General features: G+C 37.4%; 1 protein-coding gene across 1 annotated transcript in view; it reads left to right on the forward strand.

Annotated features, from left to right (window-relative positions):
• Positions 1–27,431, forward strand: part of HECW2 (HECT, C2 and WW domain containing E3 ubiquitin protein ligase 2) — a 232,044-nt gene that overhangs the window by 137,701 nt on the left and 66,912 nt on the right. The window contains exons 14-16 of the mRNA XM_039248971.1: positions 18,516–18,650; positions 23,282–23,384; positions 27,201–27,297. Coding sequence (XP_039104902.1) covers positions 18,516–18,650; positions 23,282–23,384; positions 27,201–27,297 — 335 coding nt within the window. The remainder of the gene's footprint in view (positions 1–18,515; positions 18,651–23,281; positions 23,385–27,200; positions 27,298–27,431) is intronic.

Consider the following 27,431-nt stretch of genomic DNA (forward strand, 5'->3'; position numbering starts at 1 on the left):
GAGACAGCCTGAGCAGGGAAGGGTCAGAGAGAGGGAGTCACAGACTGAAACAGGCTCCAGCCTCTGAGCTGGCAGTCAGCACAGGGCCTGACGCCGGGCTCGAACCCACGAACCGCGAGATCATGACCTAAGCGAAAGTCGGACGCTTAACCGACTAAGCCACCCAGGCGCCCCGAAGTAAAATATTGTTTAATCAATTATTAATTAAAGAATAAAAACAATACCAGGCTTGTGAGGTGAGATAATGATGATGGTGATAGTAGTGACAGTGGTAATGATGACAGTGACACTGATAACAATGATACCTGCATTTATTAAGCTCACACCACGTGTCAGGCACTGTACTAGGTACTCTCGTGTGGATTATCTTATTTGCACTTCATGGCAATTTATGAGGTGGCTATTATTATTATTATCATCATCATCCACATTTTACTGAAATTTAGGGATGGTAAATAATGTGTATAATCTTGGAAAGCAAGTGAGGAATCCAGGAGTCAAACGCTAGCACTGTGACTTAACTACTGTTCTCTACTGGGATGGATTGTCTTTGGAAATGAGAGATCCCTTATTGAAGGTTCAAGGCCAAAGGCTGGGGTTACCAGTATCCTTCAAGGCTGAGACCTATATGTATGTCCTGATTAGGTCACAGGTATTCTAGCAGAGGACATACCACCAGAGACATACATGGCTTCATGCTTAAATACCATTGATTTCTTATGCTAAGGGTACACAGGATAATGAAATATTAGATGCAAGACTCTATGTTAGGGATATTATATTACCTCATTTAACTTTCACAGTAACCCTGTGGAATAGGTTTTACTATAGATGAAGGAACTAAGGCTCAAAGAGATTAGGTGTGTAAGTAAACTCTTGGATACAGACCCATGTCTTTCTGTATTCAAGACCTGTAACAGTTTTTCTTTTTCTTTTTCTTTTTTTTTTTAGTTTTTTAATGTTTTATTTATTACTGAGAGAGAGAGAGAGAGAGAGACAGCGTGAGCAGGCAAGGGTCAGAAAGAGAGGGAGATACAGAATCCGAAACAGGCTCCAGGCTCTGAGCTGGCAGTCAGCACAGAGCCCGGCGCGGGGCTCGAACCCAGGAGCCATGAGATCATGACCTGAGCTGAAGTCGGACGCTTAACCAACTGAGCCACCCAGGTGCCCCTGTAACAGTTTTTCTATAAAAGATTAGTCTAGACCTCACTGGCCACTAACCACCTGACTAACTTGAAGTATGTCATTTATATTTACTGGATCTGAGTTTCCTTATCTTTACATACACATTTTTCATGTGCTTAGTGGTCATTTGTATATCTTCTTTGGAAAAATATATATTCAAATTCTTTGCCCATTTTAATTGGATTATTTATCTTTGTATTATTGAATTGTACGAGTTCTTTGAAGAATATATTCTGAATACTAGTCCCTTATCAGATATATGCTTTGCAAATATTTTCTTTTGTTCTTTGAGCTGTCCTTTCACTGTCTTGATGGTATTCACAATACAAAATTTTAAATTTTGATGAAGTCCAGTTTATTTGTATTTTTTGTCATTGTTGCTCATGCTTTTGTTGTTGTATCTGAGAAAACATTACCTAACCCAAGATCACAAAAATTTACTCCTGTGTTTTCTTCTAAGAGTATAATAGTTTTAGCTCTTACATTTAGGTCTAGGATCCATTTTGAGTTAATTTTTTGTATGGTGTGAGGTCAAGGGTTCAATTTCATTTTTTGCCTGTGAACATCTAGGTCCCATCATCATTTATTGAAAAGACTATTCTTTCTCATTGATGTCATTAATTGTTACGAAAGTGAAAATCAGAACTACAAAGAGACACCACTACAGACCCACTTGATAGGCCATCAAAAGATAAATTTAGAAAATAATAAATGTTGGCAAGGATGTGGAGAATTGGAACCCTCATACACTGCTGGTGGGAATGTACAACAATACAGCCACCTTGGAAACAGTTTGACAGTTTCTTAAAAAAATGTTGTGCAAAGAGTTGCCACATGATCCAGAAATTCCACAATTATATACACCCAAGAGAAATTAAAATACACTTCCTTCCATAAAACTTGTACACAGATGTCTCATAGTAGCATTATTTATAATAGCCAAAGGATGGAAACAACCCAGATGCCCATCAACTGATAAATGGGTAAATACATGTGGTATATTCATACAATGGAATATTATTTGACAATACAAAGGAATGAATGAATGATACAACATGGGTAAGCCTTGGGAATGTTTGCTGTCAAAGTGAAAGAAACTCACAAAAGATCATATATTCTATGATTCCATTTATATGAGATGAGCAGAATAGGCAAATCTACAGAGATAGAAAGTGGATTGGTGGTTTTCTGGAGTTGGAGGTGCAATGGGAAGTGGATGCTACTGGGTATGGGTTTCTTTTGTGGGGAGAAAGTGTTGTAAGATTATGGTGATGGTTGCACAATCCAGTGTATCTACTAAAAAACAGTGACCTGTAAACTTCAAATTGATGAAGTAATTGTATGTATATGAATTATATTTCAGTAAAAATGTTTTAAAAAATAATAATGGGTTGGATTAGAGCCAGGCCAAGATTCCCTTTTGAGGTCTAGATTCTATAAAAACTTGATTCTTTAGATTTGAAGTTGAGACAATATGGTTCAAAAACTGGATTTGACATCAAATATGTAATGTTTTTCTTTCTGCTTTTAATTCCATTCGGAAGTGTCTCTTGTTCAAAATTATACTGTGTGTTTTAATCAGTATTTTGTTCCATTACTTGATTTCCTTAATTATTTTGATTCTGTAATGGTGGGACTGGCAACCAAGCCAAGTTTTATTTTATGCAGGATCATCCTTATGAAACTGTGATCAACATCTGTGTTTATTTGTTGGATCCAAGGCCTAGGATTTTCACCTAACATATAGAACACATTTTGACTTGCCTCATTTTGAAATGAAACATAAACACAGAAAGCGGGCCAATATATAAAACAAAATTCTGCTTGCTTCTTATAATTCTTAAATTTTTATATACTCTCAGGAGTGTGAAAGCCAAGGGTAATTTGGGATCTGGATACAGTATCAATATAAATGTTTTATAGTTTTGCAAGAAATATGCCTCAGTAGTATTAAAATGTGACTTGTTTAAAATGCTTCTGGTTCTTGGCTGCGTTTGATCATTAGTATGTGCTCATGGGGATAATATATATGGAAGATAAATATACACTTTAATAAGAAAAACCAAATGCTATTCAACCTAAGAATTAACTAACTCACTCTGTTTCCTTCTCTCTCTCTCTCTCTCTCTCTCTCTCTCTATCTCTCTCTCTCTTGTCTCTCTCCTCTCCCTTCCTCTCCCCCCTCTTTCCCTTCTCTTTCTCTCATTATTCCCATTGTTAATTTGATGAATTTGAGCAAATGCTGTTGCAGGGGGGTCAGGATTTCTGGATCCATCACTATCTGATCTGACCTCTGTGAACCTGTTTTCTCTAAAGTGAGGATTAGTAACCTGTCCTTTCCAGCTCCTGGGGCTGGAAATAACTGAGAGTTTCATCAATTTAGAATTTTATGAAAATGATAAAGATTTGTTGTTAATGGCCAAATCCTTGCTCTCATCGGAAATATACAGTGGTTTTATAAAGAAAATACTGTAGGATTAGTATAGTGTCCCATTCCTCCTCTTAACGTACTGCTGATTTTCTGTACCCATGATGGTCCAATAGAATGGTTTTTTCAAAGTACACTTCCTTTTGCTATTGTTTTTTGTTGTCCAGGTTGTCCATGACCACTGAAGGGTAGTCCGCCTTCAGATGTTTGCTCCTATCTTAAAACAACCCAGAGCCATGTCTTTGTCTACCATGATTATTGTGTGTTGTGGTCATTCTGGTTGGTTGATCTCTCTCTCTCTCTCTCTCTCTCTCTCTCTGTCTCTGTGTGTGTGTGTCACACACAGACACAAACGAGAGCTAATGGTATAAGTTCTAATCCAAAACCTGACAGGCTTGAGACCCAAAAAGAGCCTGTTTCAGCCTGAATTTTAAAGCCAAGAAAACACCAATATCCCAATTCAAACAGGCAGATGGATTTACCTCTTCTCAGCTTTTTGTTCTGTTTGAGTTTTTCAGTTGAGAATGAGGTCTGCCTACATTAGGGAGGGCAATATGCTTAACTCTGTCTGCTGAATCACATGTTAATTTGATCCAGAAATATTCACAGACACATCCTAAAGTGTTTGGCCAAAAGTCTGGGTCCTGGTGGCCCAGTAAAACTGACATATAAAGTGAACCATCACAGACCCATGTCAGTGGAGTATTGTCAGTAGAATCTCTATTGCAGAGAATTAAGAGTAACAGAGAGAAAGAGGCAAAATGGCATGGGTAGTTAGAAAAATACCATAAAAGTTATTATTTCCTTGTTCTAATGTTCTTTTATTTATTTTGAGAAAGAGAGCATGTGAATAGGGGAGAGACAGGGGAGTGGTGGAGAGTCCCAGGCAGGCTCTGCACTATCAACACAGAGCCTGAGAGGGGCTCAATCTCACAAGCCTCGAGATCATGGCTTGAGCTAAAATCAAGTCATTCACTCCACTGACTAAGCCACCCCAGGCACTCCGCTTATTATTTCTTAAGTTCACACAATGAGCTTACCATTTGGTTTAATTTTTAGAAAAGAATGTTATTATTTGATTCCCTTCCAGATGTTAAATATGGAATAACTTTTTTTCCCCTCCCTTTTGGCTTTGTACTCACAAACAGTATAACCCAAAGAGTTTTACCCAGATTATTCTACATGGGCTTAAATTGAAATACTAAGAAACTTGGAACTTTAAAAGTAATATATCATAAACTTCCTTTTTTTAAATAAAAATCTAAAATGCTAACCATCTTTTTCCTTAAGGTGAAATGTCTTTTCCCATATTTTCTTGTGTTTTTTTTCCTACAAAAATCATATGCTATATCTCCCAGCTAAAATTGACTTCCATTTCTGTATCCAAGCTTGGTAACTCTAGAGCTTTGTGACTTTGGATGTCAGATTGGGAGTTTGAGTAGCAGATTGGTCCAAATAACCAACTTAGATGACCATGGCAAGTAGCAGTTATGGTTATAAGGATAGATTTTTAGAAGAGAACAAATATTTGTACAGTGAAAGTTACCACAGTTTGAGCCTACTTCTCATTTTACCAAACTGTAATAGCCTTTATGGCTGCAGAGGTTGCCCCTGTGATGACAGAAATTTTGATTGTGTCCCACAGGAAGCTGACAGCCACAATTTATTGGGTCAGATTGATCTCAATGAGTAAAATGCAACTTAGTATTTGGAAGTCTCAAGTGAATTCTTAAAATATCTTAGCAGGATAAGTTCTACCCTTTGAAAAATGTGCTTTTTGTTAGTTTGATGATGACAATTGTTATTTATTTTTTTTATTTTTTTTAATGTTTTATTTATTTCTAGGAGAGAGAGAGAGACAGCGTGAGCAGGGGAGGGTCAGAGAGAGAGGGAGTCACAGACTGAAACAGGCTCCAGGCTCTGAGCTGGCCATCAGCACAGAGCCCGACGCGGGGCGCGAACACACGAACCGTGTGAGATCATGACCTGAGCGAAAGTCGGACGCTTAACCGACTAAGCCACCCAGGCGCCCTGACAGTTGTTATTTTTGCGGCACATCTCTTTAATTGCTTTGAAATAATACCTTTTTGTGGTGGTTACCTGGTTTAGTAACTGGAAGTCATAGAGCAATCCAGGTGGAGATGGAATTAAATTCTAAATTTGTAAATAGCATGTGGTTTTTAAATGATCTCATGCTGATTTTTAAGGGGGTAAAAAGGTGTTAGAATAAATAATAAATCACATAAATACACATAGAAGGCAATGGGAAAGAATATTTCTGGGACAGTATACCTTTTTGAATGAGAGAGAAGACCAGAAACTACTTTTGTGAGTGTATTTCTGAGTAAAATGCTAGACTCATGGAGTCTTGAAGGAATTATCCAAATATGGAGATGGCCTTTGTCTTTTATTTTTAAAGTTATCTTCATGACTTGCACTGGATGTTTTTTATAAAATATAGTATGCTCGTTAAAATTTTTATGGCATTGACTTTCTGCTTCACCTAAAATGAGCTGATTTGGAGAACTCTGCCCTCAGTCTTCTATAGTGATGTGCTGGTAAATATTTAAAAACCAGCTTTCCAGGGGAATTGTGGAGAAAGGCTGATCTGTAGAATTTGCCATTTTCTGTGGGGTGAATTCCCCCATTATAACCAATTTCAGGCTGCCAGCATATTCCCCTAAAATCTCACAATCAGCTCTCAACGAGGTGGTACATGCCATCCCAGCATATCGCCAGTTCTCCTAATATATTTCCAACACCTAAATACCACCACTCCCAACGTGTAAAATACCCTTTAGCTAACATTTTATATCTAATGTGTTGGGGATATTTTACTTATCCACATCTGCTAACTGACCAGCTGTTTCCAGAACTCTAGCCCAAGCACCATAGATTCCTATTTTGTCTCCTCATGATTTTAGGTGTCTGATCATAGCAGTTTAACAAAAATAACCTTCTTTAACTTATTTTGTGACTAATACAGATATCATGAAATATTTGGGATCACTCCTTCCTTAGAGAACCAAGTGGTGGAAAACATTAGCATGACTATTTTTTACTTATAATAAACTGTATCCATCAGCCATTTCATTTCTCCTATTGCTAAGAATTCTGTTGCGATATAATACAGAGAAAATAATAGCCTGTTTCTTCCTAATAATTAGATAAATACTAAGGAGGGATCCAAGAGCTGAAAAGAGATTTATATTTTGGAAGGGAGAGAATATTTAAGTACGATCTTCATAAAAATTAAAGTAGTTACAATTAAGTGTTTTTTGAGCATTTCTAAGACTTTGTAGAGTTGAGAAGCCAGAAGTAAGAACAGATTTAGTATGCAATGCTTCTTACTTATAAATTATTGTTCTTTTATTGTTTTCCTTGTATATATACCACATCTTCTTTACCCATCCATTTGTCAATGGACATGTAGATTGTTTCCATATTTGGCTGCTGTAAATAATGGTACAATAAACATGGGGATATGTATATCTTTTTGAGTTAGTGTTTTCATTTTCTTTGGATAGATACTCAGAAGTGGAATTTCTGGTTTATATGGTACTATTTTTAATTTCTGAGGAAACTTCATATTGTTTTCCACAATGGTTGTGCCAATTTACATTCCCATCAACAGTGCACAAGGCTTATAGTTTTCTACATATCCTCACCAGCATTTGTTATTTCTTGTCTTTTTGATACTAGCCATTCTGACTGGTTGAAATGATTTCGCACTGTTGTTTTGATTTGTATTTCACTGATGATTAGTGATATTGAATTACTTTTCATGTGCATGTTGGCCATCTGGATGTCTTCTTTGGAAAAAAATTATCTATTTAGATCCTCTGCCCATTTTTTAATCAGATTGTTTTTGTTTTTGTTATTGAGCCATATGAGTTCTTTATATATTTTGGATATTAACCCTTTATTGGATACATGATTTGCAAATATGTTCTCCCATTCAGTAGGTTGCCTTTTCATTTCATGGATGATTTTCTTTGACGTGCAGAAGCTTTTTAGTTTGATGTAGTGTCATTTGTGTGTGTGTGTGTGTGTGTGTGTGTGTGTGTGTGTGTGTATGCACCTTTGCTGTCATTACTTCTGAAATCATATCCAAAAAGATATCACAAGAATGATAGTAGGAGGGGCACCTAGGTGGCTGAGTCGGTTAAGCATCCGACTTCGTCTCAGGTCATGATCTTATGGTTTGTGAGTTCGAGCCCCGTGTCAGGCTCTGTGCTGACAGCTCAGAGCCTGGAATCTGCCTCTGATTCTGTCTCCCCCCATCTCTCTGACCCTCCTCTGTTCATGGTCTATCTCTCTCTGTCTCTCAATAATAAATAAACGTCAAAAATTAAAAAAAAAAAAAAAAGAATGATGTTAGGAAACTTATTGCCTATGTGTTTTTCTAGGAATTTTATAGTTTCTGGTCTTACATTCAAGTCTTTAACCTATTTCGAATTAATTTTTGTGAATGGTGTAAGATAGTGGTCCAGTTTCATTGTTTTGCATGTGGTTGTCTGGTTTTCCTAATGACATTTATTGAAGAAATTATCCTTTTCCCATTGCATATTCTTGCCTCCTTTGTCACAAATTAATCATCTATGCTTTGGTTTATTTCTGGGCTCTCTATTCTAGTCTGTTGATCCATGTGTCTCTTTTTATGCCAATACTATATACTGCTTTGATTACTATAGCTTTGTAATAGATAATAGAGTTTGAAATTAGGGAGTATGATTTATTTCAATTTTGTTCATTCTTAAGATTGCTTTGTTTATTTGGGATCTTTTGTGGTTCCAGATTTTAGAGTTGTTTGTTCTATTTCTGTGAAAAATTGCCATTGGAATTTTGATAGGGATTGCATTGAATCTATAGATTACTTTGAGTAGTATAGGAATTTTTACAATATTAATTTTTCTAATCCATGAGCATGGAATATCTTTCCATTTATTTGTGTCTTCTTCAGTTTCTTTCACCAGTGTTTTTTAGTTTTCAATGTACAAATATTTTACCTCCTTGGATAAATTTATTCCTAAGTATTTTATTCTTTTTGATGCAATAGTAAATGAGATTATTTTCTTAATTTCTCTTTTTGATAATTTGTTGTTAATGTATAAAATGCAACAGATTTCTATATATTGATTTTGTACCCTGCAACTTTACTCAATCTATTTATTAGTTTTAACAGTTTTTTAGTGGAGTCTTTAAGAGTTTCTATATATATAATTATGAAATCTGCAAATAATGATATTTTTACTTCTTTCTTTCCAATTTAGATGCTTTTTCTCCCCTGCCTAATTACTCTGGCTAAGATTTCCAACACTGTGTTGAATAAAAGTGGTCAGAGTGGGCATCTTTGTATAATGTTGGCTGTGGGTTTGTCATACATGGACTTTACTATGCTGAAGTGCATTTCATCTATACTCACTTTGTTGAGAGTTCTTATCATAAATAAATGTTGAATTTTGTCAGATGCATTTTCTGCATATATTGAGATGATCATATAATTTTTATCCTTCATTTTGTTAATGTGGTCTATCACATTGGTTGAATTCAGATTTTGAACCATTCTTGCATTGCTGGAATAAATTCCCCCTTGATCATGTTATATGATTCTTTTGAAGTACTGTAGAATTTGATTTGCTAATATTTTGTTGAAGAATTTTACCTCTGTAGTCTCCAGGGAATTGGTCTGTAACTTTCTTTGTGTGGTGTCCTTTTCTGGTTCGGTTATTGGGTAATGCTGTCCTCATAAAATGAGTTTGGGAAGTGTTCCTTCCTTTTCAATTTTTTTGGATGATCTTGGAAAGGGTAGTATTAAATCTTTTTCAAATGTTTGGGAGAATTTACCAATGAGGCCATTTGATCTTGGATTTTTGTTTCTTGGAAGTTTTTTGCTTACTGATTCAATGTCCTTACCAATAATCGATCCAGTCCTATTTTCTATTTCTTCATGATTCAGTCTTGGAAGATTGCCTGTTTCTAGGAATTTATCCATCTCTTCTAGGTTGTCCAATTGTCCAATTGTCCATGCAAAATGTCCTAGCACGCAAATTATCTTTTATAATTCTTTTGTATTCTTTGATATCAGCTGTGATTTCTCCTCTTTTATTTCTGATTTAATTTATTTGAGCCCTCTCTTTCTCCTAGTCTATTGTCTAGTTAAATGTCAACTTTATCTTTTCAAAACAACAGCTCTTAGTGAAACTAAGATCTTTCCTGTTGTCTTTTTAGTCTCTATTTCATTTATGTCCTCTTTTATTTTCATTATTTCCTTCCTTCTACTAACTTTGAAGTTTGTTTGTTCTTTTTCTGGTTCTTTGGGGGTGTACAGTTATATTGTTTACTAATTTTTTTTCTTGTGTCTTGGAGCAGACCTGTACTGCAATAAACTTCCCTCTTAGAGCTGGTTTTGCTGCATCCATTGATTTGGGTATTTTTTTTCCATTTCCATTTATCTAAAGTTAGTTTTAAATTTCTCTTTTCCTTTCTTCATTGACCCACTGATTGTTCAGCAGCATGTTGTTTGATCTCCATTATTTGTGATTTTCTCAGTTTTTTTTTTTTGTAATTGACATCTAGCTCCATACTATTGTGGTTGGAAAAGGTGCTTAATATAATTTCAGTCTTCTTAAGTTTATTGAGAATTGTTTTGTAGCCTAGCACATGATCTATCCTGGAAAATGTTTTATGTGCATTTGAGAAGAATATGTATTCTGCTACTTTTGGGTGGAATATTGTATGTATATCTATTAAGTTCATCTGGTCTGTCGTGCCACTTAAGGTCAGTGTTTCCTTGTTGATTTTCTGTCTAGATGATCTATCCATCGATGTAACTGGGGTATTAAAGTCTCCTACTAGTACTGTATTGCTGTCAGTTTCTCCCTTTAGGTCTGTTAATATTTGCTTTAGGTGCTTCTGTGTTGAGTACATGAATATTTATAAATGCTATGTCTTCTTGGATTGACCCCTCTATTATTATGTAATGCTCATCTTTGTTTTTTATTGCAATCTTTGTTTTAAAGTCTATTTTGTTCAATGTAAGTATAGCGACCTCAGCTTCTTTGGGTTCTATTTGCATGAAACATCTTTTTTCATCCCTTCACTTTCAGTCTGTGTGTTCCCTTTCATCTAAGGTGAGTCTCTTACAGGCAACTTATACATAGGTCTTGTTTTGTGTGTATGTGTGTATGTGTGTGTGTTTTATCCATTCAGCCACTCTATGTTTTTTGATTGGAGAATTTAGTTTATTACATTTAAAGTAATTATTGATAGATGTGTACTTACTGCCATTTTGTTTATTGTTTTCTGGCTATTTTGTAATTCCTCTCTGTTTCTTTCTTCTGTCTCTTGCCTTCCTCCCTTTGTGGTTTGAATGCTTTCTGTAGTGTAATACTTAGATTCCTTTCTCATGATATTTTGTGTATCTACTATAGATTTTCAGTTCGTGGTTACAATAAAGCTCATATATAGTAGCCTTCATACATAACAGTGTATTTTATGTTCATAGCAAGTTAAGTTTGAATGCATTCTAAAACTGTGTTTTGACACCCCCCACCCAAACATGTTACATTTTTGATGTCACATTTTGCATCTTTTATGTATGTTTAAACTAATTATCATAGTTATGGTTATTTTACTACTTTTATCTTTTAACCTTTATGCTACCTTTATAAGTGATTAATTCTCTTCCTTTGCTATATATATCAATGAGTTCTTTCTGTTGTATGGTTTCTTATTGCTAATTAGTGCCCTTTCTTTTCAGTTTGCAGAACTAGTTTATTGGTAATAAATAACCAATAAATTTTAGCTTTTGCTTGTCTGGTAAATTCTTTATCTCTCCTTCAATTCTGAATGATAGCCTTGCCAAATAGAGTGTTCTTGGTTGGATGTTTTTCCCTTTTAGCATTTTAAGTTTACCATAGCACTCCCTTCTGATTGGCAAGGTTTCTCCTGAAAAAATCTACTGATTATCTTATGGGGGTTCCCTTTTGTGTAACAAGTTGTTTTTCTCTTGCTACTTTTCAGATTCTCTGGATTAGGGACATTTTCAACAATTATTTCCTCAAATGGTTTTCAGCCCCTTTCTCTCTCTTGTCTCCTTCTGGGATTCCCTAAAATGCAAGTGTTATTTTTCCTTGATGTTGCCTTACAGGTCCCTTAAACTATCTTCACTTTTTTAAAATTTTGTTTTCTTTTTGCTGCTCTGTTTGAGTGAATCCCACTCCCCTGTCTTCCAAATCACTAATTCTTCTGCTTTATCTTGTCTGCAGTTGAACCCCTCTAATGTATTTCCAGTCATCATATTCAGTTATTGTTCAGATATTGTATTCTTCAGCTCTGTGACTGCTGTTTGGTATTTTCTCTCTCTTTATTGAAGTTTTCTCAGTGTTCATCAATTTTCCTAAATTCAGTGAGCATCTTTTGACCATTACTTTGAATTCTTTATCAGGTAAATTCTCTCCATTTCATTAAGGTTTTTTTTTTTTTTTTTTTTTTTTTCTGTTTTTTTTTTTTTTTTTTTTTTTTTATATTCCTCTGTTTCTCTATTTTTTTTTTCTATGTTTGTTTCCATGTTTTAGGCAAAATAGCTACCTCTCCTGGTATTGNCATATTCAGTTATTGTTCAGATATTGTATTCTTCAGCTCTGTGACTGCTGTTTGGTATTTTCTCTCTCTTTATTGAAGTTTTCTCAGTGTTCATCTTTTTTCCTAAATTCAGTGAGCATCTTTTGACCATTACTTTGAATTCTTTATCAGGTAAATTCTCTCCATTTCATTTTTTTTTTTTTTTTTTTTTTTTTTTCTGGAATTTTATCTTGTCCTTTCATTGGGAACATATTCCTCTGTTTCTCCATTTTGTGTGACTATGTTTGTTTCCATGTTTTAGGCAAAATAGCTACCTCTCCTTTATTGAAAGGTATCCCTGTGTGGGCAATGAACCTTGTCATTTAACCTTGCCCTAGTTCTTGATTGTCTCTCATGGTGCCTCTCCATTTGTTTCAGCTCCATGGGGTTCAGAAATGCAATCCCTCCTGGCTACCAGTGCCCAGTGCTCAGGGGGGATCCCCTGTTTGGGCTGCCCATCCCCCACTGGCTATGGGGAAGTGTGAGGGAAGCTGGGAAGGGGACAGGCCTGCAAAAGCAATGAGAGGGCTTAGGGTGCTCACCTGCTGCCTCTGGCCAGTAGCAGTAACAGTGTTAGGGAATAGGGCGTCCACCTCTGCCTCTGGGGTGGGGATGGGGATTGGCAAATTAAAGTGAGAGTACAAAATTGACACCCACCAGTACCTCCATTCCTGGATGGAATCCCAACAGGTTTTTGCCTTCTGGCGGATGCTTTGAGATTAATAAATGGATATCTTCACATATGATCTGGGCTCTTTCCACACTGCTGTTTTTGTGCTGGATCCCAGGCAGGGCAAGTGAGCCTGCACACAAGCCTTTTAAGAGCAGAATCTCTGTTCCCTCCAGCCCTATGGTTTTTCTGGATGTAAGTCTTGTTGGTTAACAATACAGGTGTCTTGGGAGTTTGTCTCTCCAGTGCAGGTCCCAAGGGTTTGGGTGAGGCAAAAACCCTCTCTCCTCAGGGAGGATTTCCATATCTGTGAGACCCCTCCCAATGGTTGCTGCCCTGGGAGTGGGGTCTTTGTTGAGATCTCTGCTTCTCCTGCGCATCTCAGTGCGGCCCTTTTATCCTTTGTTGTGGAGTAGCTGTTCAGTTCTCACGTTTTTTCTTGGGAAGGAATTGTTTTGTATGTAGCTGTAGATTTGTTGTGTCTATGGGAGGAAGTGGATTCAAGATCTTCCTGTGCCACCATCTTGAACTGCTTCTTTTTCCATAGCTCTTTAGAAGAAGATAGAAGATCTAATCTTCTTTGTGGAACAGGGTTACAAGTGCTTTTTGTTTGTCTTTTAATATGGATTCCTGGTTTGGCAGAATGTTAACTGGAAACAATTTCAAACTTCTGTAACTTAGATTTGTTGAGCCTGAGGTTGGTATTTCTTCACAAATACTGATGGCTTTTTCTTTTCTTAAAATAATAGAAGCTTAAAAAAGTAAAAAGAAAGAGTTGTGTAAAGAGAGAAGTGTATTTTGTTTGGCCTCGCTAAAATACCACTTGGCTCCAACCAGCCCATATTTCCTGACTCGACCATGCCCTGAAGCAGTGAAAGGGAAGAAGTTTTTCAAATGAGATTTGAGTTTGTGTATTTGCATTCCTTTCAGTTTTTGACTGTGTTGTTAGTCTTAGTTGGTCCAGTTCTGTGAAGCTTGAGTCAATTTCCTTAATAAAACTTAACAGTAGGGAATCCACGTTGTTCAAAATTTGCTTTTCTGTGCCTAATCTGAAAAAGACTCATTTTTTTGATACAATTGTTTTATTTCATGTAGTTTACATTCTCAACATGCTGTTTATCCACATAGGATTTATAATACATGTTAAATGCCTTCATAAATAAAGGCAGGCGATTCAAGAACAGTGACATAAAAAGTGACCCAAATAAAAAAAAAAAAAAAGGTACTAGGTCAACTTCATTACTGGCTTGAACTACTTAGGATATCCTGTGGGAAAGTGATCCACTTTTCTGACATAATTGATTTGTGTGTCACAAATAGAAATGGCAAACCTAAAACTTGCACAGTAATTTTTCTGTGCTTTTCTCTCTATTTTAAAGTAGAATACATTTTTCACAACTCAGCTGTGACCTGAGTGGTCACCTTTATGTGGGTATAGCAAAGCACCAAGGAAACCTATCCATGGCCACACAGTGGGTGGGCAGAATCAAAATGCATGCCAAGTAATTGTTTCTTTGCACTGCATTCCGTTAGTGCTCTACCAATGTGATTTTGATAGAGGTCTTAATCAAGATCTTTCTCCACAAGTACTTGGCAGAGTTAAAAAGCATGAGTAAACAATATGCACGTTCTATTTGACTCTGAAACCGAATCGTTTGTGGAATACAAATAGCATCCACCCACAGCCGTACCTCCAACGGGTTAGTGGTGCAAATTACGGAGCGTATGTACAGTTCACTGACATTAGTAGTAGCCTTTTTCAGGGTTGAAACAGTGTTGAGGCCCAGCACTGTGAGTGGCTGTTATTTCCAGCCTAATTCAATAAATACTTAAATGCTTTCTAGCATCATGTGCAATGTGAGGTGCGAGGCAAGTGGGAAGAATATAAAAAGGAAAAGATAGGGAGCAGAAAGCAGAATGAAAACAAAAAGATACAAGAAAAGGAGACAAGGGAAAGGGGCGCTGGTCATTGGGCTTTAGAGTGGACACAAAGGTAAGTTTAAGGCCCAGCTTTATAGATTCTGAACTATACATTTTACTTAAATCAGGAACTATTATCCAAGTATACTGATGGTGAACAACAATGAAATATCATTATTTACCAATTAGTGAAAGTCTTTATTTATAATGGTGATTGCTGTTTATGTATTCTATGCTTTTAATTTTAGAAAGACCATGTTTCCTTTGCATTACAGAGGAGGGTTTGGTTTCGCTGCATTGTGACAGACACCCATACAAAGTTTAATATACAGGATTTTATTGACTCATATAAAGGAGCTCAGAGGTACGCAGTCTGAGGCTTTTAAGGTGATTCCCTAACTTGTGAGAGCCCTGGCCCCTTCTGTTTTCTGCTCAGCCATCTTTCTTTCATCTTTATGGCCCAGTGTGGCTGCTGGAGCTCCAGCAGTTACATCCTTATCTCAGGGAACAGAAAAGGTGAAGCACAAAAGGAGGGGTTGAGTTTGTAAAAATCATGAAGAGGTTTCCCAGAAGTATCATGTGACACTTTGTTTACATCTCATTGACCAGAACTTATTCTGGGCCACACATAATCTGCAAGGAGCTCAGGAAACGTAGTTGCATTGATTCTCCATTTTTTTTTGAGCTTTGTTTATGGAATATAGCAAGAAACATTATGATCCTGGGAAAAATGTTTTAGAAGTTAAAACCTATTATTAGTACTAATAATAGTAACATTTAAGAAGTCATAGGCATGATATTAAAAAATTTATGAGAACCATCTCATTTAACTGTCCTTTGATGTAAGTGTTACTGTCCTCATTTTACAGAAGAAATTGTGGCTTAAAAAAGTTAAGTAGTTTGCCCAAAGTTATGCTGCTAGTAAGTAGTGGAGCTAGCTCTCAGAACCAGGCTTGTCTTTTTCTAGATCCCAAGCATTTAATTATTACTTTGCCTCCCACTTCTCAAGTTTTACCTTGGTAGTTTATTCATATCTACAGTGGGATGATTTAAGAACTCCTATTTGTGGTTTTATACTCTTTAGCTCTCCACGATTTTCCTAACACACACACACACACACACACACACACACCTCCTTGTGTTGTTTTTTTTTTTAAGGATCTTTAAGTATTTCTATGCTTATGTAAAAGAAAGTGACTTTTATTACTTGATTAGTTCATTGTGAGTTGTCTCTGTACTTTGGTCAAGAAACTCACATGTTAGAATTTTTGGCAATTTCTTACTTTCCAAGCCCCCAACATTCCCCTAGATGCAGTCCCAGTTATACTGGGGATAGCAGGATGAGTAAGAAAGAGTCCTTACCCTCAAGGCATTTACAGTATAATTCTTTAAAGAATTGGTTTTAGACAAGCCTCTTAACATCAAATTATCCTGTGACACTACATGTAAATCACAGCTGACCTAGATGTACACACCCATTTGTCCTTATAATTATAAGTGCATCATTGTTACCTCTAAATGGCTACCCATCCCTTCAAAACATTCCTAAGAAATTAGGTAGAGTAAATAGGCAATTCTATTTTAGTTCTCTTTGTATTTTCCCTTTAAAAAACATGGCTTATATTATTTAGTAATTAAAAACTTAGCTTTAATTTAGTAAAGATACATGGCTGATTACAGTATCTATTATTTTGAAATACCCATTTGTAAAAATAATTTAATTTCTATTTTATGACACTTTGAACAGTGGCAGAAATGATGTACAAGTATATTAGAAGCCCAAATCACACAGGGGCCAGTATTTGGGACCAGAACCTGCCAATATAAGCCTATATAGAATTTATCATTGGTGTATTATTTTTTTACAAGTTCAGAGAAGACACGTTTTCCACCTGACACATTAGGAAAAAGAGAGCATCACCTAGGGATGAGGCTGCTGACGTCATCTCCTGCAAGACCTCCATCTAATTCAGTCTTTGTACCTGGAAATCAGATATGAAAAGAAGGGACTGGCAGAGGTTCTCATTCTGTATATTTCTCTGCTTTGTTTTCTAGCACATATACTGCTTAAAGTTATTTCATTACAAAGAAACATTTTTTTCCTGTTTATGAGCTACCTATACATTGTTCTGCCTGTTTCCTGATTGTGTATATACAGAAACATTTTATTTCAGAAAGGGAAGGTAATTGATTTTTCATTTTATAGACATAAATATATCATCTCAACCTGGTATTTGCCTAGGTGTATTCATTCCTTGTCTTTAAGGTACTTTTTTAACTGAGCTCCATCAGTTTAAGAAGTCCGTTCTTCTTTGCTGAGGTTATTTGGCATATATCACATGCTCTGACACTTGACTTACAGGTAAAGTGTCTCCTGGCTCTTCTAATAATCTCTTTTACCTTGATGACTTAATTAACTTTATCTGATCATGGAAAACTTACATTTTCTAATTGTCCTTGGGATAATGGGCTTTGTTACTACCTAGAGCGAATTTTACTTTGAAGACTTGTGCCATTTGGCTCTTAATGATAATGACAAATAGCACTGGCATAGAGCTTCAGAATTAAACAACACAAAGAAACAGTTTATGCTCATTCATGATTTCATGTCATCAGGGATTCTGCAGTAAACACGGTAGAACATGGCTCCTCCCTCCTTTCATGTTAGGCGGGAAAATGTTTATTATGAATGAAGGAGACATGTTTTTATAAGAAATCTACAGCTCAGAGGAATTAAGTGACTTGCCGAAAGTTATTGTAGGTGATAGAATTTGTAAGGATGTGTGTGATCAACGGTTAAACTAGAATGGCAAAAGGGAAGGAGATTTTAAAGTCTTGGGAAAACCTCCAAAGAGTTGGAATGTTTTTCCTAGATAAGCACTGGGTAGCCAATGGAAGCTTTGGATTGGAGCAGTGATGTAATCAAAGCAGTAAGAAAGAATATTCTGCTACTGAGGTGCCAGCTAAAGGAATGCAGTTGTAGAGATGTGGAAGAACTGAGAGACTATTTTTTTTAAATTTTTTTTAATGTTTTATTTATTTCCGGGAGAGAGAGACAGCGTGAGCAGGGGAGGGTCAGAGAGAAAGGGAGTCACAGACTGAAACAGGCTCCAGGCTCTGAGCTGGCAGTCAGCACAGAGCCCGACGCGGGGCTCGAACCCACGAACCGCGAGATCATGACCTAAGCGAAAGTCGGACGCTTAACCGACTAAGCCACCCAGGCGCCCCAGAACTGAGAGACTATTAATACTTATTATATGTAAGAGAAAGCCCTGAAACAATGGGATGGTCATCGCGCCGGGATGAAGCAACTAGAGAAGGCATTACCTTGGGAAAGTGGGGAGACGGGGGCTGACAGCATGGGAGAGGGAAAGGAGAAGTCAATGATGGTCAAGTTTCAGGTGAGAAGAACTTTGTAATATCTGTGCATGGCAGTAAGAGCTTAAAGAAAAGCCCAAATGTCCTTTCATATGGCTCCTTTCTAAGATCCTATCTTTGATGACTATCTTAGAGTATTTCCTAAAACCAGGCATAATGTTCCCCAAAGATTAAAACTAAAAGGCAATGGAGCAAAGATCATTACTCAAAAGTCAAAAGTGGGTCTTTTCCCGAATGCATCAATTGAGAGGGCAGCTAAGACAACGGTGTGTCACGAATGGACTACTGATTGAGGGGATTGTTTCCTAGGCATTTTTTGTCGACCACAACTCCCGCACCACCACTTTCATCGACCCCCGGCTCCCACTCCAGAGCAGTAGACCCACAAGCGCGCTGGTTCATCGGCAGCACCTGACCAGGCAACGCAGCCACAGTGCAGGCGAGGTGAGTCACACGCCTTAGGGTCGGGCCTGCGGGTTCATGGGAACCCCAGGGATGGGGTGGTTTGTGGAATTGGGCTGGCTTTTTCTGTTTTGTTTCTCTAGTTTGATTTAGAGATTATCATTTGGAGACTGAAAAGTACTGGGATGCTTGCAGGGCTTCTCTGGAAATATACAAAGCCTAATGTACACATTTTAAAAGATAGATATTTGAAGAAAAATGGAAGAAATTAGAGAATTTTTTATATTCAGAAGATGGTGAGAGAATTCTCAATGTAATGAAATGTTCAAGAGAGGATGGTGGTAAACCCTTTTGCCCACCTAAGGACAGCTTTGTGGGGAAAAAAATATAAATGTAACTTTTAGTGAGCTAAAATTCAGTGACATACTGGGAGGTTTTTTTAAGTGAGGGTTGCTGGGTTGGATTAAAATCTTTAGCCAGTGCTCTGGGGTTGTGGTGTCCTCATTAATATTCTTTAAAATCATGATATATCTGGGCACCTGAGTGGCTCAGTCAGTTAAGCATCTGACTCTTGATTTTGACTCAGGTCATGATCTCACAGTTCATAGGTACAAGCCCTGCATTGTGCTTTGTACTTACAGCGCAAAGCCTGCTTGGGATTCTCTCTCTCCTTGTCTCTCAGCCCCTCCCTCTCTCTCTCTCTCTCTCTCTCTCTCTCTCTCTCTCTCTCTCTCTCTCTCTCTCTCCCCCCTCTCTCCCTCTCTTCCCCCCTCCCTCAAAATAAATAAAACTAAAACATAAGATAAATAAAATCACAATATGTCTGAGAGTTGATTCATGTACTCTAAGGAAGAGAAAATAGGCAGAATTAAGAATTATTAAAAGCTCCACCATGCTCTACTTTACTGGTTTGCAGTGACCTGTGGTAACCACATGGGGGCTCTCTAATAGCTGATCTCCCCACCGCCCCAAAAGACAAACGAAATAATCTCTCCCTGTTTCCATTTTTCTTTAGCTGCTTAAGTCAAAGGAATGCTTTAGGTCCACTATGTTTCTCTTTGATACTGGCTTTTGCATTGAACGTATATCATCACTTGGTAAACATTGTTTCTAAAGATTTGCATAGGCAAAAGGAATTAAGATTCTTTTCCTGCGTGCCTCTCTAGGTCTATGTGCATTTTCTATTTTCATTATTACATTGTCTGTCTAGGTCTACATACATATTCTATTTTCAGTATTACATTGTAGGTCAAAGATTTTTGTAGCCTCTGTTATAAGGAAAATTGTGAATGTGATAAATAACTGGATTTGATTCATCGAAATTCTACTCTTGGAATTTCCCCTCGTGATTTACAGACTTGTGGGTTTGCTGGTTGTATGTGCAGACATAGACGAGTATACTTGAGAAGCTCATATAAGAATGATATATAAATCTATTGCAGGATGAGGTATGCACAAAAATATTTATATTTTATGAGTAGCTAATAAATCTTTACTTTGCTGCCATTGAAACGATTAGTGGTGAACTGGATGATGCTAACAGCATTCATCCTGAAAGCAGAACACACCTCTCACCTTTGGACTTCGTGTGTGATATGTATCATAATTAGGGCCCTGCCTGACTTTATCACAAGGCTGGTGCCCTTTAGCCACGTGTCGTGTCTTGACTTCACCGTATGACATAGCCAGCTGCTTGGTCTGGTCAGCTCCATCTATCCTCCCTTTGCCTTTAATTCGTGTGTCTCAGAACTTGAGTTATTTTCATGGTCTAGTAGCAGCCTGTTGTGGGCGAGGGATCATCAGGTACACATTCAAATTCACATGAAGACAGTCTCAGAACTTGAGTTATTTTCATGGTCTAGTAGCAGCCTGTTGTGGGCGAGGGATCATCAGGTACACATTCAAATTCACATGAAGATCTGTCTTCATGTTGATGCAGACTGAGCGGTGGGACAGAGCTAAACCCATAAAGACTCAGCAGTCAGCCCCAGCCCGGTCAGACCACTGATGGGAAGGCGCTTTCTGACACAGCTGTTGAAGCCCGCACCCCCTGCCACGCTTCGCACATGTATCTGGCCTTGCCCGTTATCTGTTTGAAGGTCTGGTTTGAGGAAGGAGGGTGTTGAAGAGAGACATTGGCTCTTCTGGGAAATAATGACACATGACCACGTACTGACAGGAGGGAAAGTATATGTTCGTGTATTGAATGATAAGTTCTGTGACTGGCAGACAAGTGTAGTTAAGGATTGAATCTCCTCTGAGAGTGGCTGACTTCGTTCTTCAACACCTGTAATTCAAGAGAGGCAGAGCAAGAAACTTCTAGTTATACAGATGAGTCTTTCCATCTACTCTCTTGTACTCATTTAGCAAATGTTACAGGTAGTAGACATTTCGCTGTCATCTTCCATGCGACAAATTAATTCTTACCAAACACCTGCAGTATAGAAACATGGTGGCTGGTGTGAAGGATGCAAAGAATATATGTTCCTTGTTCCTATTAAGGAGAAAATATGTGAAACCAACCATAATACAAATGAATAAAAATATGAGTGAGGGTTTCCTGGGTGGCTCAGTCAGTTAAACATCTGACTTTGGCCCAGGTCATGATCTTGTGATTTGTGAGTTCAAGCCCCACATAGGGCTCTGTGCTGACAGTTTGGAGCCTGGAGCCTGCTTTGGATTCTGTGTCTCTGTCTCTCTCTGACCCTCCCCCACTCACACTCTGTCTCTCTCTCTCAAATAAATAATAAGACATAAAATACATTTTTTCTGGAAAAAGTATGACTGAAATGCTTTATAAAATGTTAATAATGGCAGCTGCTTAAGAAATGTGTACCAAGTGCTGTGGGAGGTCAGAGAAGGGTGCATTTAAAGTCAGTTTGCGGGGCACCCAGGTGGCTCAGTCGGTTGGGCGTCCAACTTTGTCTCAGGTCATGATCTCACGGTTCGTGGGTTCAAGCCCCGCATTGGGCTCTGTGCTGAAAGCAGAGCCTGGATCCCCTGTGGGTCCTCTGTCTCCCGATCTCTGCCCCTGCCCCTCTCACACTCTGTCTCTGTCTCTCAAAAGTGAATAAATGTTAAAAAAAATTTTTTTTAAATAAAGTCAGCTTGAAGGGAAGGCAAGGCCTCATGGGACAGGGGCTGTTTGAGCTATACTTTGAAGAATAAGTGAGTGCATTCTTGAAGGATAAGCAAGCAGTGTAGGCTGAGAGTGGTAATTTTTTTATTTTAAAAAAAAATTTTTTTAATGTTTTATTTATTTCTAGGAGAGAGAGAGACAGTGTGAGCAGGGGAGGGTCAGAGAGAGAGGGAGACACAGAATTGGAAACAGGCTCCAGGCTCTGAGCTGGCTGTCAGCACAGAGCTTGACACGAGGCTTGAACCCACGAACCGTGAGATCATGACCTAAGTGAAAGTCGGACGCTTAACCAACTGAGCCACCCAGGCGCCCCTGAGAATGGTAATTTTAGTTTAGGGTCTTTAGAAGAACCCTCCCCAAGCACATAACAGATACAATGTGATAGATAAAACGGCTTGTAAAGGTTTGAATGGGTGGGAATAGAAGCTCTGTTTTATTTTTATTTTTAAAAAAATATTTAGCCTGAGAGAGAAAGAGAGGGAGAGAGCATGCAAGTGTGCACACAGGCGAGCAGGGGAGGGGCAGAAAGAGAGGGAGAGAGAATCCCAAGCAGGTCCCAAGCTGTCAGCATAGAACCCAACACAGGGCTTGATCTCACGAGAACTGTGAGATCATGACTGGAGCCGAAACCAAGAGTCAGACACTCAGCCGACTGAGCCATCCAAGTGCTCCTAGAAGCTCTGTTTGAAAAGTACCGACTTACAAATCGAGTACATTATTTTGCCTTTCATTCTCTTACTCTCTAATACTTCTGTTCTACTGTTATCATCAAAGACTCCTGTAATTCAGGGCAGGAGAGGATGCTAAAACAGAAGCTAAAGCAATGTTAAGAGTTTACTGACGAGACTATTAGTGGGCATGTTTGCTTACCTACTTGTATGTATGAGTTTCTAAATCTATAATAGGTATAGTAAATAATTTCGGTTAGGGCAACCCTATGTAGCTCTTCCACAGCTGCTATGATTAGCTGCCTGGTGTGGGAGGTTCAAACCAGAAAGAGCTGTTGTACTGGGTGCTCTAATAGGCATGTTAAATTGCTTCTAAGGATATATACACCAACTCTGAAACACACACGAAGCCGGCTGCTTTTGACCTCTGCTGAGGCAGAGAATTCTCCGACCTGCCTTGGCCAAAAGAATGTATAACCTGGCACTGGCACTTTCCAGGTTTTCTCTCCAGTGTATTGTTTCAGGTGTTTGTTCTCTCAAATCAGAGGTTATTCCTGACGAACAGCTCTACTGCTGTTTAGCTTCTACAGCCCCAATAACTGTACCCATAGGGAGCTGTCTCTTTACCATGTGGTAGATAGTCACTGCCCCCGCCCCTCTCAAGGATGCAGATGCCCCAACCCTTTCCCTCAATTCAGCAACGAAAGCAGAGCTTTTGAGAACCCTGTGTCAGCTCCTCACCTGGCATCTGCTCCGGTTAGTTGGTACTTAATCCTCGTCAAGTATTATGAACAACTAGGCTCGGTGTGCTGATTTAAACCAGTCTAGATCTTGGTGCAGAGCATAAACAATGCTTTTGTCTGCAGGTAGGAGAAGATTCTCGACATACAGGACCACCAGTTCTTCCCCGGCCATCGAGTACGTTCAATACAGTCAGCAGGCCGCAGTACCAGGACATGGTTCCAGTGGGTATGTCATCCCTTTCCAGAAACCTTTATCTTTGCTTGTCCTATCAGTGTGAATCATGCATCCTGTGCTGATACTTGTCTATTGGCAGCTTGCTACTTTTGCCCTGGACTGAGAAACGTGCCTTGTCCCGAAGAGACCGATTTGAATCGCAAAGCACTTCCTTCTGTTGTACAAAATCCTATAGAATGAGATTTTTTTATCTTTACCTTTTCTGAGTAGAGCTATTATATTAGATTGTTGAAGTTACTATTAAGGCAACATATTATGTGGTCATTTGACATTAAGCATTGGGCAAGCACCTATATTAGTATATATCTAATGCTCAGGACAGAATTTAAATGGTATGCGAGCCTATAGTAGCCTCAGAATAAGAAAGCAATTATGGGACATTCTTAAGGCTTTGGTAGAGAGCTATGGATTTGTGGCAAACACAAGACAGCAAATGCCTCCAAAATTAAAAAATAAAAGTAAATGAATTGGGGCAGAGAGGCCTAAAGAAAGACTTGAATTATTACTCACATGATGAGCTTGACGTAGATCAGTTTTCACACCTGGAGCCCTAAGGCAGGTGGAGGAGACAGGTGACAAGAGCCCATGTGGGCCCCCTACTTCATCTTCAATTTGATTAGCTCTCCATTTGTATGTTTTTACCTTAAAATTTTTACTTCTTTAAGAAAAACTGTAACATGAAATATAAAGTAATGCCCATGGCATTACTTAACTAAAGAAGTTTGGAAACACTGGACAGGAAGAAATCTTGGATCGAAGTCTAAAAGTCTGTGTTTTCTTATGCCGTTATTAATAGGATACTAAAGACTGCACAGAGAATTTTAAAATCTTATAAAATCGTTGCTCAAAAAGTTGTCTAGTCTCGATTTTGGATGGAGTGTAAGAACCCAGTGACAAAATTTCAGTTATAAAAGTGTTTTCTAGAAAGAAAATTATAAAAAAGTGTTTCCATTATTTTTATGTGATGAGATATACAGTTAGGTACACTTCAGGTTTGACAGTGGGATTCTGTGTTAGCAGGTAGTATTTCTTTCATTTTATTCAATTTAACAAGAATATGTTTGTACAGGTGGCATGATGGAGCTAAAATGTGAACTAGCAAATGTTTAGAGCATTATATTTCTTTTGTTTCATCATTTGTCAGTTTAAGGAAGTCATGTTTCTTGATAATATTTATGAACTGAATTAGGATCACTAATGTTTGAGAATCCAGATTTCAGTTCTGTGATGGAAAGATGTCTGTATTTCTGATTAGAAATAGATGTAATCAAGATAAATAATCTTAAGTAAACAAATTAGTTTTCTTGACAAAAGAAATATCAAATATTAGAGCCCTTAATAAATTTTAATTCACTATTTTAAAATTTCTATGGACATTAGCCAGCCTTGACAAAGATAAATTTTTCTTTTATTTTTATGTACATAGTATAGTATGTACATAATACATAGTATTTTGATGATACTTATTGTGTTGTATGTGTACATGTGGCTTAATGGGATTTATTTCCACAGAGGATCTGGGAATGGTTTGCCCTCTACATTTTGGTAGCTGCTATTGCTGACAACTGTGTTTCTTTTTTTTTAATTGAAGTACAGTTGACATACAATTAGTTTCTAATGTACCACATAATGATTCCACAATTCCATACATGACTCAATGTATCTCATACAAAATTGTTACAATAATTATTGACTATGTACCCTATGATGTACTTTTCATCCCTGTGACTTACTTATCTTGTAACTGGAAGTTTGCCCCTCTTAATCCCCTTTACCTATTTTGTCTATTCTCTCGGCCCCCATCCCCCACTTCTCCCAGGAGCCATCAGTTTGTTCTCTGTATTTATGAATCTGTTTCTGATTTTGTTTGTTCATTTGTTTGTTTTTAGATACCATGTATAAATGAAATCACACCATATTTGTCTTTCTCTGTCTGACTTATTTCACTTAGATAATACTCTCTAGGTCCCTTCATTTTGTGGCAAATGGCAAAATTTCATTCTTTTTTATTGTGAAGTAATTTTCTATTATGTGTATGTGTGTGTATAAGATATGTATCACATCCTCTTAATTCATTCTTCATTCATCTGCAGATGGACACTTAGGTTGCTTCCCGATCTTGGCTATTGTAAATAATGCTTCAGTGAACAGAGGGATACATATATTTTTAAAAATTAGTGTTTTTGTTTTCTTCAGGTAAATATACAGTAGTGGAATTACTAGAGCATATGATATTTCTATTGTTAAGTCTTTGAGGATCCTCCATACTGTTTTTCATAATGGCTACACCAATTTACATCCTCTCCAACAGTAAACAAGGGTTCCCTTTTCTCCACATCCTTGCCAACACTTGTTATTTCTTGCCTTTTTGATACTAGTCATTCTAACAGGGCGTGAGATGATATCTCACTGTGTTTTGATTTGCATTTCCCTGATGATTAATGATGTTGAACATCTGTTCATAAGTGTGTTGGCTATCTGTATGTCTTCTTTGGAAAAATGTCTATTCAGGTCCTTTGCCCATTTTTCAGTGGGATTATTTGTGTTTTGTTTGTTTGTCTATTTGTTTTTGATGTTGATTTGAATGAGTTCTTTATATATTTTGGATATTAACTTGTTCTTGGTTATATGATTTGCAAATATGTCCTCCTGTTCAGTATGATGCCTTTTCATTTTATTGATGTTCCCTTTGCTATACAAAAGCTTTTTAGTTTGTTGTGGTCCCAATAGTTTATTTCTGTTTTTGTTTTCCTTCCTAAGGAGACATATCAGAAAATTGTTCCTAAGGCCAAGGTCCAAGATATTACTATCCAGGTTTTCTTTTAGAAGTTTCATGGGTTAAGTCTTTAATCCATTTTGAGTTCATTTTTGTGTATAGTGTAAGAAAGTGATCCAGCTTCATTCTTTTGCATGTAGCTGTCCTGTTTTTCTGGCACTATTTATTGAAGATAATGTCTCTTCCATTATTGTATATTCTTGCTTCCTTTCTTGTAGATTAATTAACCATGTAAGCATGACTGTATTTCTGGGCTCTCTATTCTGTCCTTTTGTGTCTATGTGTCTATTTTTGTGCCAGTACTGTTTCAACTCTTACAGCTTTGTAGTTGAGTTTGAAGTCTGGGATTGTGATACTACTAGCTTTGCTGTTCTTTCTCAAGATTGCTTTGGCTATTATGGGTCTTTTGTGGTTCCATACAAATTTTAAAATTGTTCTAGTTCTGTAAAAAATGTTGTATTTTGATATTGATTGCATTGAATCTATAGTGTGTTTTGGGGTATATGTACATTTACTTGTGTTGATACTTTCAATCCATGAGCCTGGTGTACTTTCCATTCATTTGTGTCATCTTTAATTTCTTTTACCAAAGTCTTCAGTTTTCAGACCACTATTGCATTTGGGCAAAGTTTGTTCTGTCTCTTTACCTCTCTGGATGGCTATATTTAGTCAGAAGATGGTTTTCCATTTTCTAACAGTTGCTTATGAGGTTGATTTTGGTAAGCAGGTAAGCAGAACTATCAATATCTAGAATCTTGTTAGTGATCTCATCCTGCAACCTGATAATAAATATGGCTTATGAAATGAGTTTAATTTGTGCTTAAGTCACACCTAAGAGATCTAAGTCCAATAGTCATATAAGAGGTAGACACAAATTGGAATTTAAGCATCTGTTAAGTCAAAGGCAAAGTCTGACTTTGAGTATGAGGAATATTAACAAAAAAAAAACCAACAGATTTAAACTTTGGATTTATGTGTATAAACTTAATAACATATTTTTTAAATGTTGTGATAATTTTTTATTTTTTCAGCTTACAATGACAAGATTGTTGCATTTCTGCGCCAACCCAACATCTTTGAAATTCTACAAGAGCGCCAACCTGATCTTACCAGGAATCATTCACTCAGGTAACTGTAGTATTAGTATTTGGTTCACGTTCCATAAGCATCAACTAGTAAATCTTCAGTAATACTGATAATCATCTTGGAAATTCGCTCTTTCTTTCTGGTAGTCTGAACAAAGGCATCTTGTACACAAATAC

Source organism: Hyaena hyaena, unplaced genomic scaffold (assembly GCF_003009895.1).
Source record: "Hyaena hyaena isolate Hyena2069 unplaced genomic scaffold, ASM300989v1 scaffold_325, whole genome shotgun sequence".
Taxonomy (NCBI): domain Eukaryota; kingdom Metazoa; phylum Chordata; class Mammalia; order Carnivora; family Hyaenidae; genus Hyaena; species Hyaena hyaena.